Raw genomic sequence first — 13,534 nt, 5'->3', positions numbered from 1 at the left:
TGGCTGAACTTTTTTTTTGTTCTATCGGATGCAGTCAAAATATGTCAGGATTCGAATTCGTAAGTTGTTTAGCATTTCAAAAGATTCCTGAACTTCCTTTGTGTAACCTTGAGTGACTTCCTATCGTAATTAGATAGATGTGACGAACGTAACACATGTAGAAAATTTGCAGCACAATATATTGCCACATTAGATAACCACGGAGTGCAAAAGCACAATCTATGACGGCACATCAGAACCGATCAACGGGCGAAACCAAATCATGAAGCCCTTAAGCTCCAGCAACAGGCACCACATCAGTTCGCTTCATTCCGCGCCACAAACAAGGAGAATCGCATATCGTATTAGTACACTGGAAAGCGCTTGATCACAGCGCACAAACATTTCAAACACCACTCAGTTGTAGAAAGAGACACACCTAAAAAGCAATCTCCTTCCAAGATGTCCAATGTGAATGGGATCAGCTAGCCTTTGGCGCGTTGTAGGCCATGGTTTTCTGATTGTGGGGGTTCTGTGGTGACTTGGTCCACTCTTTGTGCATCATGTGTTTCAGCTGCGAGAGCCGCATGCCCGGGTTCTCCTGTTTGAGCCTGGGTAGCGCCTCCTCCTCGAAGGCCTTGTAGGCGGCCTTCATGCGGCGCTCCGGGTGCCGGTCGCCGTCGTCACCGCCGCCCACACTGCGGCGGAGCGGGCAGTTGCGTCAGTCATGGTGACGGGCACAACACAACGACACAAGAAGCTAGGGGAAAAACTTCACCGCCGCCCACACTGCGGCGGGACGGGGGCTATATTGACAGTCACAATGACTGGAAAACACAGGCGATATAACCAGTCCGGGAAAGAACATGTAGCAGTCAGTTACGAAAGCAAGAGTAACGCAGACAGGGTACGACCCCAAGGGGGAGGCGAACACCCACACAATTGGACGGGGAATCAGAACATCTCACGGACACGGTCTGTCGGCGAAACGGACATGACAACGAAACATTCAGACAGGGAGGAGGACATCACAAGGCAATGCAATAACATTATCAGGAAAAGAGATGAGCAGGTAACACTAATAATCAATAATACACTGTAGACCGATAGACCGATACAGTATAGGTCAATAGACCACTGTTGACGCTGTTCAGTTGACCGGGTCCGACCATACGGCCATACGAATTTCGGTCCGGCCGTTTGACCCACCTGAGCACGGCGATGGCCTCCTCCACGGTGCGCGCCTCCTCCCCGTCCACTTCCAGCCGGTTCACGTTCTCCTCCAGGGCGACGGGCGCCTCCAACTGGCCCTTGGCCGGTGTGGCGGCGGCGGCGGCAGCGGCGGCGCGTGCGGCCGCCGCTCGCCGCTCGGCCTCCGCCTGCACCTGGCTGCGCGTGACCTTGGGTGCTGGCCGCTTGGAGGCCGTCTGCTTCTCCAGAGTGGCCTCCTCCTCCCGCAGTAGAGCAGCAGCCTCCTGCTTCTTCTGCTGCTGCTCGTGCCGCTTACGCTCGGCCTCCTCCTGCAGCAGCAAGCAGTCAGTAGCATCAGGCTTTAGCAGAACTCAGATGTTTAAGGATGTTTACACCAGACCAGTTATCCTGATTGTAAGAGCTTGATGTCAGGGCAAAACAACAGGGTCTTCTGCAGGCCACATGATGAGGTAACCTCATCGACCTGTGGTCTGCAGAAGGCCCTATTCTTCTTGTAACCTCATTGAGGCTACATTGAAGAGTGGGCATTGGAGGGACTATATTTTTTTTTTTAGCAAAGGAATAGCTGATAACATAGGTCAGCAAATAAGCAGAAATGATGTGCCATGGCATCTGAATAGCATTAGAATGGAAAACAACATTTTTTAGACTGGCTAGATGTAAGTGCAAGGCAGAAAGGATAGCCAGAGGACACAATAACTGACACTTGCATACCTTTTTGTTCTGCTTTTTCACAACGTGCTTGGCATCATCTTTCCAGTATTCATCTTCAGCTTTCTTTTGCTTCTTCTCTTCCGCTTCTGCTTTGGAAGAAGCCTTCCTTGCCCTGGCAGCAACAGCCTTGGAATTCTCACCAGCAAACTTTTTTGGCATGGTCTGTGTTTAATCAGCTGCAACCTGCAACACACAAGCATGTTCAGTTTTTAATTCAATGCCATGTTCAAAATATAGTGTAGATAAAATGTGTTTTCATCGAGTAAAATAATTATTTTTATTAATAAAATTATGGTGTTTTAATTGCCAGTTGGGCAAAGCTGGCAAAGCAAAGCAAAGCAAAGGTTACTACAAACCTAAGCAAAGCAAAGGTTACTACAAAGGTCCTGAAACCTACTGTCCCAATCTGATAGGGCAACAGGAGAATACAAGACAATTAGGATGCCAAGCAGTGGCGGTGGAAGGTAATTTTGGATGGGGGTGTAAAGTTTTCTCAAGGGGCCCCTCAGGAAATTTTGGCCACTGCCCTTCATTTTTTGAGTGATTATTATTGATTTATGAAAAACGAAGATTTTGGAAAACTATCCCCATACACACAAGTTCTGTAAAAGGTTTGAAATTACAGTGAACCTACCTATCTCAAATAATGAAAGCATTAAGAAGCAAATGCAGCTAGCTTTTTATCGGCTAATCTTTTAGCCTAGCCACCACCCGCAGCGTCTCAAACCACTTTTCTGGATCCGCAGTAACCATTGAGGGCCCTACGAGATCATTCCAAGAAGACCGTGTTTAGAAGCCCCTTGGAAACCGACCACATAGAGACTCCTTCCAGAGACCTACATGACTCCAGACTGAATGAGCCCTCCGATCAGGGCTCTTGAAAGGTGCTGAAAGGTTTCAGAAGGCAGTATAGGCTCGAAAGTCCTTTGAGGGCTCTCAGAAACCGGCATCGGACCCCAAAAAAGCCTGTATGAAGGCCCTCCAAAGCCGGGATAGAGGCCACAGGAGCCGATGTTTAGCCTAATGTGCCGGTATGGAGGACTAAATAGAGGGATGGGGTCTCAGTGGGGCCTTCAGGGGCAAGCGTTTGAGCCCAACCCAAAAGTATGTGAGGGGTCTTCAAGGCAGGTAGAACCCTGGGGTATGCACGGGGTCCCAGGAGCTCGCGTGTGAGCCCAAATTTTCGGCTGACGGCTACTAGAACCAGCATGGGGATTCTTAGAAGCCGCTTACACCCACATTTCATGGGTCATGAGTCCCAAGAGTCGATGTAGCCTAGGGGCCATAAAAGCCGGTGCAGGGCCCATGGCCCCATACGTTCCGGCATTGAGACTCTCAGAGGCCGGCAACTGGGCACCAAGAGCAGATAAAGTGCCTCAACAAGCTGCATGGGGCCTGAGAATCAGTGTGGAAGTCCAGGAGCCTGCGTGAGCTCTCGGAGACCTTCGTATTTCGTAAGGTCCACAATGGTCGTTGGATCCTCTGAATCTGAACTCTGCGGGGCCCTCAGAGGCCAGCATGTCTCCTGGCACCTGCCTGCGTTGAGTTGAGACCCTCCGAGGCCGTCGTAAGGTTCTTCAGAGGCCAGCGTTGGCCCTTGAAGCCTTCGTTAGGCCCTAGATGCCGTCAAGAGGGCCCCCAGAGGTCAGCATGACCCCTGGAGCCTGCCTGCGTCGAGGCCCTCCGAGGCCGTCGTGGGGCCCTCAGACGCCAGCGTGGGCATTAGGAGGTTGCGTTAGAGACCATCGTGGGGGCCCAGAGGTCGTCGTCAGGGCCCTCAGCCCCTCAGGGACCGTCCTGGGGTCCTCAGAAGTTGTTGTGATGGCCCTTAGAAGCCTTAGAGAGGATCATCAGAGGTCGTCATGAGGGTCCTTGGCCATAGTGAGGGTCTTCATGGGCTCTCAGATACCTTTGCAGGGCTCTCAGAGGCCTTGGTAAGACCGCTAGAAGCCATCGTTAGGGGCGTTAGGGCCCTGGTCGTCTGAAGCCAAATGGGCCCTCAGACTTGAGTTGGGTCTAGGGCCTTCACGAGGGCCCTCAGAGACCATCGTAGAGGCCCTCAGAGGCCAGCGGAGCCCCTGGAGTCCTGTGGGACCCTCAGCGGTCGTCATGAGGGCCCTTAGTGGTCGTTATAGGAGCCCAGGGGATAGAGGTCGTCGTGGGAACCCAGAGATCATCGTAAGGGCCCTCAGAGGCCGTCATAGGGGCCCTCAGAGGCCAGCGTGGCCCCTGGAGTCTCCTTGGGGCCCTGGAGTCTCTGTGGGACCCTCAGCGGTCGTCATGAGGGCCCTTAGTGGCCGTTGTAGGGCCCCAGGGCCCAGGGGACATAGGTTGTCGTGGGAGCCCTCAGAGATGGTCATAAAAGGGCCCTCTGAGGCCGTTGTGGGGGCCCTCAGATGCCACATGGAGCACCAAACGCGGCTCGGGACACTTCTAGCCAGTGTGGGGCCCCAAAGACTAGCTATGGGGCGCTCCTGACCATAATTAGACATCCTGGATGATTCTACATCAGTGTTCGTTTCCTGATCACCGGCTTTCAGGAGAAAATGTATTGGATGGTGCGACAGGCCCCTTGTACGGATTTTGGGGAAACAAAAAGATATGTTTGCAACCCAATGTTTTTTAATGGGGGTGGAGCTGCACCCCCTGCACCCCCCATTCCGCCACCACTGATGCCAAGATGAAGTGTTCTTTTCACATGTTTGGGGTTCCCTTGGTCTGAGACTGGCCAAATATACAGGAATAGAAAGTAAGTCACCCACATAAAAAAGAAAGAGCTTGCCCACCTACGAGAACCTGTCTGAATGGAAATGTGAGTCCAAGTGTCAGACATAAGGGTAGCATAATCTTAAGGAGAGCAAGAATTTGTTTTTAAAAACTTAGCTCAAATGTTTGAATGGACAGATTGACAGGGCCTGGGCCCATGCTAAGTAGAGCTTGTTGCGTAGACCCCCACCCCCTACCATCTAATCGCGCAATTCCGGGTAACGGGAAAATTTTGATGCCAAAGTTAAACGTTCAAAGGCGGACACGGCCTGTTCCACTCAACTGACTTCAACTGGCTGCGGCTGCTCCCACCAACCGCAGACCATCCCCGTCAGGAGTCTCAAATATCGAGCGTCGGAGCGACTCGAACCCAGGCTCTCACCACCGGGATGGCCGGTGCTCTACCAACTGAGAGAGATGATGAGATGCTGAGATGAGAGATGCTGCTTAGAAATAAGCAGCATCATTACAAAAAAACCAGTGCTCATAAAAACCGAGAAAGGGGATCGATGATTGAGAACAAAACCAAAACTTAGGTACGTACTTCCAAATAGCAACCAATAGCTACAAATTGGAATGCTTGCCACTTGGACTTGCCAGTCGGAGTCTGAGTCACCTGGACGTTACGTCTCTTTAACTTAAGTTGTAATAGGTCGAAAGCCAAAGGATCAATTATGCTACACCAGTGTTGCGAATTCAAGAGTGAAAATCACCAGAAACACCGTATAAATAGAAACATCATCCACGTATAGAACTCGCAGATTATAACGTCTGTTGCATAACATGGCGCACTAATAAAATAAGTCAAAAGTCACCAAAAGTTTTAGCTCGGTGATGACGTCAAAAGACCGAATTTTATTGAAATTTTAATACGAAAACAATCGTGACTACTTGAATTGAAAAATACAAAGTTTGGACAGAAAAGACATTGTTTGTGCATGTGATATGTGATGCATTTGAGCCAATTTTAATTGATATAAGGTATGCTCACAGCTCACTTCAAATGCAAAAAAAAAATGTTGCGCCGTTTCTTAGCGCCTGATGTTGCGGTTTATATAGCCTTGGTTAGTTGGTTGCGTCCAAGATTCTTACAGATAGTTGCGCCTAAATTGCTTTTTGTCAATGAAAAAATACACTGTTTTATTTTTCTCCCTTTTCATAAGAAAACTGTTGAATGTTGCCAAAAAGCCAAAAAGTGTTGTGACGCAAATTACTTGTGACCATGTGTGACGCAAATAAGTTCTTCTGACGTCATAGTTCCTTATTCTTGTAAACGGAATAATGCGTCGCATAATCTGCGCCATATCTGTCCTTGTTCTTATGCTGCGATGTGCATATTCATAGATATTCTATGTGCATATTGATATGCATTTTACACCGCAAATTTGTGTAAAACTCGTACCGCTTTGGGTGTAAACAGTTGATAATTCACGCGTATGTGGGGTGTGTGGTGTATTTTTTTTTATATTTTGCTTCTAATGTGTTGTCATTTGTGTGATGTTCCTTTTGCATAGGATGTTGTAACTTCTTCTGAACGTTCTGAAATCTGAACCTTGGTGCAGGTGAGATTTTATTGATGCATGATTGGGCCAAACATTCAGTCTTGGAAACTACCTACGTCTTGCAGAAGTTATACAAAGCATGATGACAAGGACTTGAACTTCATGTTAAGTCCTACCTACCTCATAATATAATTATACATCTAGGGTGAGGATGGTTGTTTCAGTTGGACTTAACAGGTTAAAGCGGCCCTTATTCCTGCTTCCACCAATAATTGTAATAGTCGAATTGGATGTTTCCTACCAACAGTAAGGGCGGAACACCTTCAATTAAGGGGGGCACTGCTGACTTTTGATCCCATTCTTTCCATGCAACACCCATAGGGCCAATGTTAAAATGCCAAAATCAAAGGGGGGCACGGTGCCCCAGCGCCCTCCCTGTTACGCCGCCTATGCCTACCAAATTAGCAAGTCTACATTTTCAGACATTTTCTTTGATCAGTTGTAGGCTGATAACTCAAACTGTTCTGTAGACCCTGAACTGTAGACCCTGTTTGTCTAAGGATTCACTTTATTATTACCTATGTTAAGTAGGTACTGATAGGTATTTCATGTGTAAATTCAACAAGTATCTGGAACTATTTACGTTCCGTAAACCAGAGCAACTTTGGTCCATCGGTGCAACTTTGGTCCACCATGGAAAAGATACTTTGCTGATTTTTTAAAAAATCCATCGTAATATTTGGGACATTTTTTCATGCAGGCAATTTAGCCCAATATGTGCCCTAACTATGTGTGAACAGACCTGCTTTTGTTATGTGACCTTGACAGCAGCAGAATTTTTATAATAAAAGCCTTGATTTTGGCACAAAAAACCGAAGTTGCTAGGATGATGTAAGGAGCGGAACTGGTAAGAACTGGAGCGACACTGGCTATCTAGACAGTAAGTACATGAGTTCTCCAAAGGCTTAGAGGAAGAAAACCCCCATTTTCTTTTTATGGTCATTTTTTAGTGGTGGTGGTCAAAGTTGCAAGCACTTTTTCCGTCAAAATGCTACAACTTTGGTCCACCAGGAAATCATTCTTAGGAAGCTTCTCATCACTATAGCATACTTTTTTCGTCATTTATGACAGTCAATGCTGGAAGTTATTGATGTTGATAGTCGATTGGTTATGCTGCTGCGTCTATATTTCATTTTTAGCCCTCCAAATCCAGATTATTTCCCAGCCTGTTGTATTCCATACCTATCCAATATGATTTTTCCTGTTTCAGGTCCGAGTTGTGCCATACGATCCTTTGATCCTGCTTCACTGTTAATGCTATGGGAGGAGAAAGTGCAGGAAAGTCTAGAAAAAAAGTGGGAGGTCGCACCTATCAGAGGTACTCCCTGTGAATCCCCGTTCACTGTGAATCTGTTGCCCCATTGTAAACCAGTGTTTCTGTGATTGTTTTCAGCCAGTTGAAGTCCTGGTGTGTCAGGATATTTTTTAAAAGAACTTATGTGGACCAAAGATGCTCTGTAAAATACCATTTTATTCGTTAACATTGAATAAAATAGGATTATAATCAGTGGTACAAAGTTGTAAAACCCCTCTACAACTTTGACCACTTGTTCAATAAAAAAAATAAAATAACTCAAGATGCTAGCATTCTTTTACTCTAGAGCAAACTGTTGACAAAGGTTGTAGCTTCCACCTTGCAAAAAACTAGCCAGATTGGACAACAATTAAAAAAGATATTCAACAAAAACCTAAAAAGTGGTACAAAGTTGCTCTGGTTTACGGTTTAAGTCTGATAGACTGTCCATGAGACTGGTGGCATAGGACAGAGGCTAGTTAGAGCGATGATGCCTATCAAACAATGCCTGTGATGATCAGCAACTAGGCAAGATTGTGAGTCATTGTTATATCATAATGTTTTAGTACTGTCACCTGCAAAAGGGCTCTTAACCCTATTAGTGGCAGGGGGGGGGGTTGTTTTCATCCACCCCTCAGGTTTTTCGGGAATATCTCCGAAACCGCTGAAGCTACGATGCTGAAATTTTCTGACTTTTCCTAAAACTAAATTGGGCACATTCCCTGAAAATTTCAAGTTCATAACTTTACCAAGGGCGGCTCCAGAGCACTGGGAATTGGGGGGTCCTATTCGTGAAGCGAGTCATTTGGGCGATGATCACGATGCTGATGTATTATAACTGTATGCACCAGTTTTATCATGTGATAACATATACAAAGTTATTGTGCATCCTCTTTTGACACGTTTTTGCTATAATAGGCGGATCCAGGCGTCCAAAAAGGGGGGTTATGTTTTACCTCCCAACATAGGTGCCCTGACACCGCCTATGCATGACCAATACAATTGTAGTCGTTCTCTCATAAGAAAATTGTAACATAACAAGACCATTACCACCCTTTTTAGAAACAGTACCAACAAAAACCTTATTTGCTATACTTTTTGTGTACCCCCAATCTCAATGATCTGTATCCGCCTATGATTTTTGAAAATGCATATTTTTAGGATCCATGTGAATTCCTGGTTCATTCTTTATCGATCGGCAAAAGTTGCGTTAAGATTGGTTCAGAAACCTGGCCGTGATAAGCAGTCTAAAATGTATCTGCAATTTGCCCGTTTTTACCCCCCTCAACCCCCCTTTTGACATTTTCTTAATTTTTTTTTTAGAAATGTAGATCACGTTGAGCGAAGTCGAATGCCGTTTGAATTTTGAAAATCGGCCCGTTAGATCTCGAGATATCAAGGGGGGGTCGTAAACAGCCCCCCCCCCTGCCACTAATAGGGGTAGCCAGGAGCCTGCCACTAATAGGGTTAAATTTAATGGTGGTAATCGTTTGAGGTCTTTTTTGCATGGTTTTGATTTGAAAGTTTTTAATTTGCTCTTATTGCCTTTTAGCTCCTTTGAGTCAAATAAAATACAAATTTTGCACTTAACTCTTTCAATTTTACATTTTTGCCAATTGTTATATTTTTGTCACATGTAACATTGTGTAGGTATGCATGATAAGATACCTGTGTGCAGCATCCATGTAATTGACTGAAACCAAGTTGTTGTTTGTTTTCAGGTCATTTGCTGGGACCAAATATTGCTGCTTTGAACAGCTGTTTGAACAGACATCAGACACTCAACTAAGTGGAGTGGAAGAGCAATCAAGAACTTCAGGCAATGTGTCAAACTGTTTGGGTGCTTACTGGTGTATGAGAATGTCAGTGACATCAATCACTGCTGGTGGCTCTAGTGACTGTGACATGTTGCAAAGTAACCGTGAAGGGCTAGCCTATAACACAGTGTTGTGATCTATCATCTAAGTGATAAGTGACGTCGGTGCCTTGGTGTGTGGGCTCACACCCGCCCAGATATTCACCGGACGGCAATCAAGATCGTCGAAATGTCGTCAAATAAAGTCAGGGTGGCCGTTCGCGTGCGGCCATTCAGCAAAAGAGGTAAGGCGGGTGAGAATGTGCCAGTGTGCTTTTGGAACGTCCTTCGTTGATAGCTTTTGTTTCCTCCATTTATATTTCATTGTTTTTGTCGCCTCAAATAGGTGTCAGTTTATCCATGCAATCCTGTGCGATAATTTTTCTTCCTGAAGTTTTTTTGTGAGGCATTCCATCAACAGTTGTTTTTATATGGCTTGAAGTTGTTTCAATCCTGTCGGCCCGGTCCTGTGGCGCCGTGCCCTCCGTCTTCCTTCTCCGTTCGTGTCCTCTCGACTGAATTCCGTGTCACCCCCGCCGGTGGCTGTCTCTGTGCTGTCGGCGGCTGCATCGGCACAATTTATCGCTGTGCGTCGCTGTCGCGGCTAAAGCAGACCGAGAAGTGACGGCCCGGCGCGGGGAGACCAGCGGGGAGCTGTAAATCCGTGCCACCCGGCGGGGGGGGGGGGGGGGAGGGGCACGGTCGATATGTCGAGACGCGCGATCTGACGCTTGTATACATGCAAATGAAGCCACGTCAAAAGGCACGGCGTTATTGTCCAGTGTGTCGAGAACTATGTCATCAATGGAGCTGACTCGGAAAATTGCCCGACGCTATGAACTCGCTGATCGTAAATGGTCGTGATGCATCAGGCGCCCTTTTTGTGTAGATTGCGACCGACACGCCAAATGTGGTATGATGAGTTTTTAATGTGAACCGAGCACCCTTCGATGAGGGTGTGTCTGTGATTGTGTGAGGTTTGTAGTCTAGATTGATGCAAGATGATACACTTGAAATTTGTTCGAGATTCACGTAAAGCCCATTCGTGTAATAGGAAGACCCGTAAGCTTTCACTGATCACAAATCACTGCCTATCTAGTCGGATGTGTCGTGGGAAGGGAAGCTGCATGAAAATTGCTATCCACGGTGCTGCTTAGGTTGCGCTAAAAGCTTACCTACATATTTGTTACTTGGCTCTATTAGTTTTCACTCGTAACTGTGAACGATTCTGGCATTTCTGAAAAATCGCTGCAGATGTCTAAGGAGGCTTTTTTGCTAATCGATTGAGTCTGAGAGCAGCTCAGCTAACTCTGGAGCCGGCTTTAGGTCCCATTCAAGCAGCGCAGTGCTCCGCTGGCCGGCGCGGCGCCCGGAGCGTTACGACTGAGCCGTCGGATTTCCGGCCGGCCGGCGAACTCGCCCAGTGGGTATGATTGCCGCCGGCCGCACTCTCTCCCCCGTCTGTGAATGATGTGCGTGCGCCGCGCTCGGCTGTCCGGGGAGAGGAGGGGAGCGGTGTCGAAGCGGGGAGGCAGTTAGGCAGATGGCGGCCCAGAGGAGGGAGCCGGGCCGGCCGCAGACGGCGCGGCGCCCGCCGTCACGCACTGGCGCCGCGAACGAAATGCGGCCGACCGTGCGCGGCCGAGGGTCGCATGAATTATTGTCTCGCTGTGTCGGTAACTATTGATCCCGGTACAGACTACAGCCACTTCAGATTTAATGCGCCACTGGTCACGTATGATATGGCCCAGTCTTTTGCCACGATATTGATACGCCGGCTTTGTAAATGACCTACCACGAGGCTCGCTAGGATATAGATGTAATCATATTTAGGCGCCGTCATTACACAACACTTGGAGATGATGTGTGTTTTTTCCCGTTTTCAGAAATGGATCTCGATACTCAGAACGTGGTCGAAATGGCGGACAACCAAACGATCCTGCACAGCCCCGCGAGTACGGTGGACAAACCTCAGCAGTGAGTAGCGCATGCGGCCGCCGGACGGCTAACACATACGGTTAGAGTGCGGTTGGGCGCCGAGCAGCGGGTCTTTTACAACAGTGTCTTCGTCTTATTAGGTTTTGTTTTGTCTAGGGCCACTTCACCCAGACATTAAGTTCGTGCAAGTCTCGTAACACTTTGAAGTTTGTCAGGACTTTCCATCATGCCATTAAAGCTATGCCAAAGACCACCAGACTTGTACAATGAATGTGGATTATCGTTACAGCTCGGTGGCCATTGGAATTTCTAAAGGCAGTTAGACGTCCTTGGTACCTATGATGCTTTGCTTTTCAGGTCTTATGATGACATCGTGATAGCGCAAAATCTAAGCGGGAAATATGCAGCCGATTAATTATCAGGATTTTTGTGAATTCTGAATATCGTTAAGATCGTATGCTAAGATCGTATAGACAAAAAAAAAAGAAGATTAATTACCGACTACCAACACCGAAAGTATGCAGACTCATGTTTGTCAAGTCGAATAGAAGCTCTACTCGTATCTTTTTATTTAGATACTGATGAGACAGGCATGTATAAAAGCATTTCGCATTGGTGTCCTGTTCGCCGGCCATGTGCCCTAATTAACCCGCGCCCTGCTGGGGGGGGGTGTTTGAACACCCCCCCCTTGTGGTTTTTCGCAAATATCTCAAAAACGGCGGCGCGGAGCGCCGCCGTTTTTGGTACACCTTATCATACATCAATTCTACACATGTTGTGAAAATTTCAGACCAAGGTCATTCAAGGTCAGGTCACCAGGTCACTTGAAGTGACCTCACCTCATAAAAAGTTTCAATGTCTGTCATAGCTACACCGAGTGACCGATCGCTTTGAAACTTTCAGCGATTGCTAAGAGCAACAGCATGTACAAAATGTATATCTCAGAATTTTGATATCGATGACCTAAGGTCAGGTCAATTTTGCGACCTCCCCATTATAAGTCAATGGGAGAAAACTGAAATGCGCCTCTTTTGGACGGAATACATTATAAACACTCCCAAACACTGAATTACAAGTGGTTTAGACACACTGAACATGAAAATGGTGTCCGTGACCCCTGTTTATGCCCTGAGGTCATCTTAGGTCACGAATGGTATCCAACAGTTTTTCGCAAATAACTTTTGATAGAGGCATGCTAGAGCGATGAAAACGCCTTAGATGTGTTCAGCTCGACGATACGGATCGACTGATATGCAACATGACCCTTTCCGGTCAGGTCATGACCTTGACCTGAGGTCAAATTTTCAAGTTGACCTATCAAGGTCAAGTTATAGTTCATTCGATGCGTCTTGACAAGAGGAACACGATGCCGGTAAAAGTAAGCTCGTACAATGCTTGGGTCAAAAGTTATTGCAGAAAAACTGTTTCCGAAAAAATCGGCTATTTTTGCAGTTTTTGCCCCCTGCAGGCAAAACCGTTGACGTTAGGTCAAATCTGAGAGAATTACTCAGAAAGGGCGTTAATAGGGCTATCGAATGCGCTTTTCCGCGGCGCTGTAGCTCTATTGGTTCCCGAGTTATGCGTTGGCTTCTTGGAAATTTTCGACATTCGACCTGGAAATCGGCGAAATTTTGCCTTCAATGACCTCTGGTGACCTGACCTTTGACCTGACCAAAAAATTGACCGAAGTGATTTCCTCATTATTTTTGACGCTCTTTCGAACGCCGCCTTCCGCGTATCGCTACGTGGCCCAGGAGCCGAGTTAGAAGGGGGGGTGTTCAAACACCCCCCCCCCCCCAGCAGGGCGTGGAAATCCAGGACCCCCAGCCGGGCGCGGGTTAAGTAGGCAATAAAACTTTCATTATAGAGACGAGGATGCTGAAGATATTTGATGAAGATAATCAGGATAATGGCGTCGGCGAAATTTGTGAGCTAGTAACACGGTCCAGCTTCGGATGTCCTTGGATCCGGTTTAAAATTACCGCGATCATGTCTGCTCGGTTTTTGTTTTGCTGTCAAATGGGATACAATAGTGGAAACAGTGACCTGTCGGGACAGTAGAGTACCTATATGCGCTTAACTCGAGTTACATTTATATGCAAGTCGCCTAGGATAGAACACATCAGAAGCCAGTCCACGTACAGGGCCAGAGGCACTACAACTGATTTCACGGGAGCCTGATCTCTTCTCTCAATGTATGCTGCCGGGGGACGT

At 47.1% G+C, this 13,534-nt stretch overlaps 2 protein-coding genes across 5 annotated transcripts in view; one reads left to right on the top strand and one right to left on the bottom strand.

The window, feature by feature from the left end:
- Window positions 1–161: 161 nt before the first annotated feature.
- Window positions 162–5,446, bottom strand: LOC122367827 (coiled-coil domain-containing protein 124-like). 4 transcript variants are annotated; one of them, XM_043341255.1, is made up of 4 exons: window positions 5,216–5,446; window positions 1,906–2,088; window positions 1,189–1,499; window positions 162–677 (listed from the first exon to the last, which is right to left on the bottom strand). In XM_043341255.1, the coding sequence occupies exons 2-4, from the start codon at window positions 2,062–2,064 to the stop codon at window positions 461–463; spliced, it is 687 nt and encodes a 228-aa protein (XP_043197190.1). In that variant the 5' UTR covers window positions 2,065–2,088; window positions 5,216–5,446; the 3' UTR covers window positions 162–460. The 4 variants fall into 4 exon arrangements, with proteins under 4 accessions (XP_043197190.1, XP_043197195.1, XP_043197191.1 ...); XM_043341260.1 differs by having other exon boundaries at window positions 5,385–5,440; XM_043341256.1 differs by having other exon boundaries at window positions 5,269–5,408.
- A 599-nt stretch (window positions 5,447–6,045) lies between these two features.
- LOC122367825 (kinesin-like protein KIF13A) overlaps window positions 6,046–13,534 on the top strand; it is a 72,021-nt gene continuing 64,532 nt past the window's right edge. The window contains exons 1-3 of the mRNA XM_043341253.1: window positions 6,046–6,233; window positions 9,249–9,627; window positions 11,269–11,359. Coding sequence (XP_043197188.1) covers window positions 9,573–9,627; window positions 11,269–11,359 — 146 coding nt within the window. The 5' untranslated portion in view covers window positions 6,046–6,233; window positions 9,249–9,572. The remainder of the gene's footprint in view (window positions 6,234–9,248; window positions 9,628–11,268; window positions 11,360–13,534) is intronic.

Source organism: Amphibalanus amphitrite, unplaced genomic scaffold (assembly GCF_019059575.1).
Source record: "Amphibalanus amphitrite isolate SeventyFive unplaced genomic scaffold, NRLGWU_Aamphi_draft 000899F_arrow, whole genome shotgun sequence".
In the NCBI taxonomy this organism is placed as follows: Eukaryota; Metazoa; Arthropoda; class Thecostraca; order Balanomorpha; family Balanidae; genus Amphibalanus; species Amphibalanus amphitrite.
The sequence above is the reverse complement of the archived record's forward strand: the minus strand, read 5'-3'. Positions and strand labels throughout refer to the sequence as shown.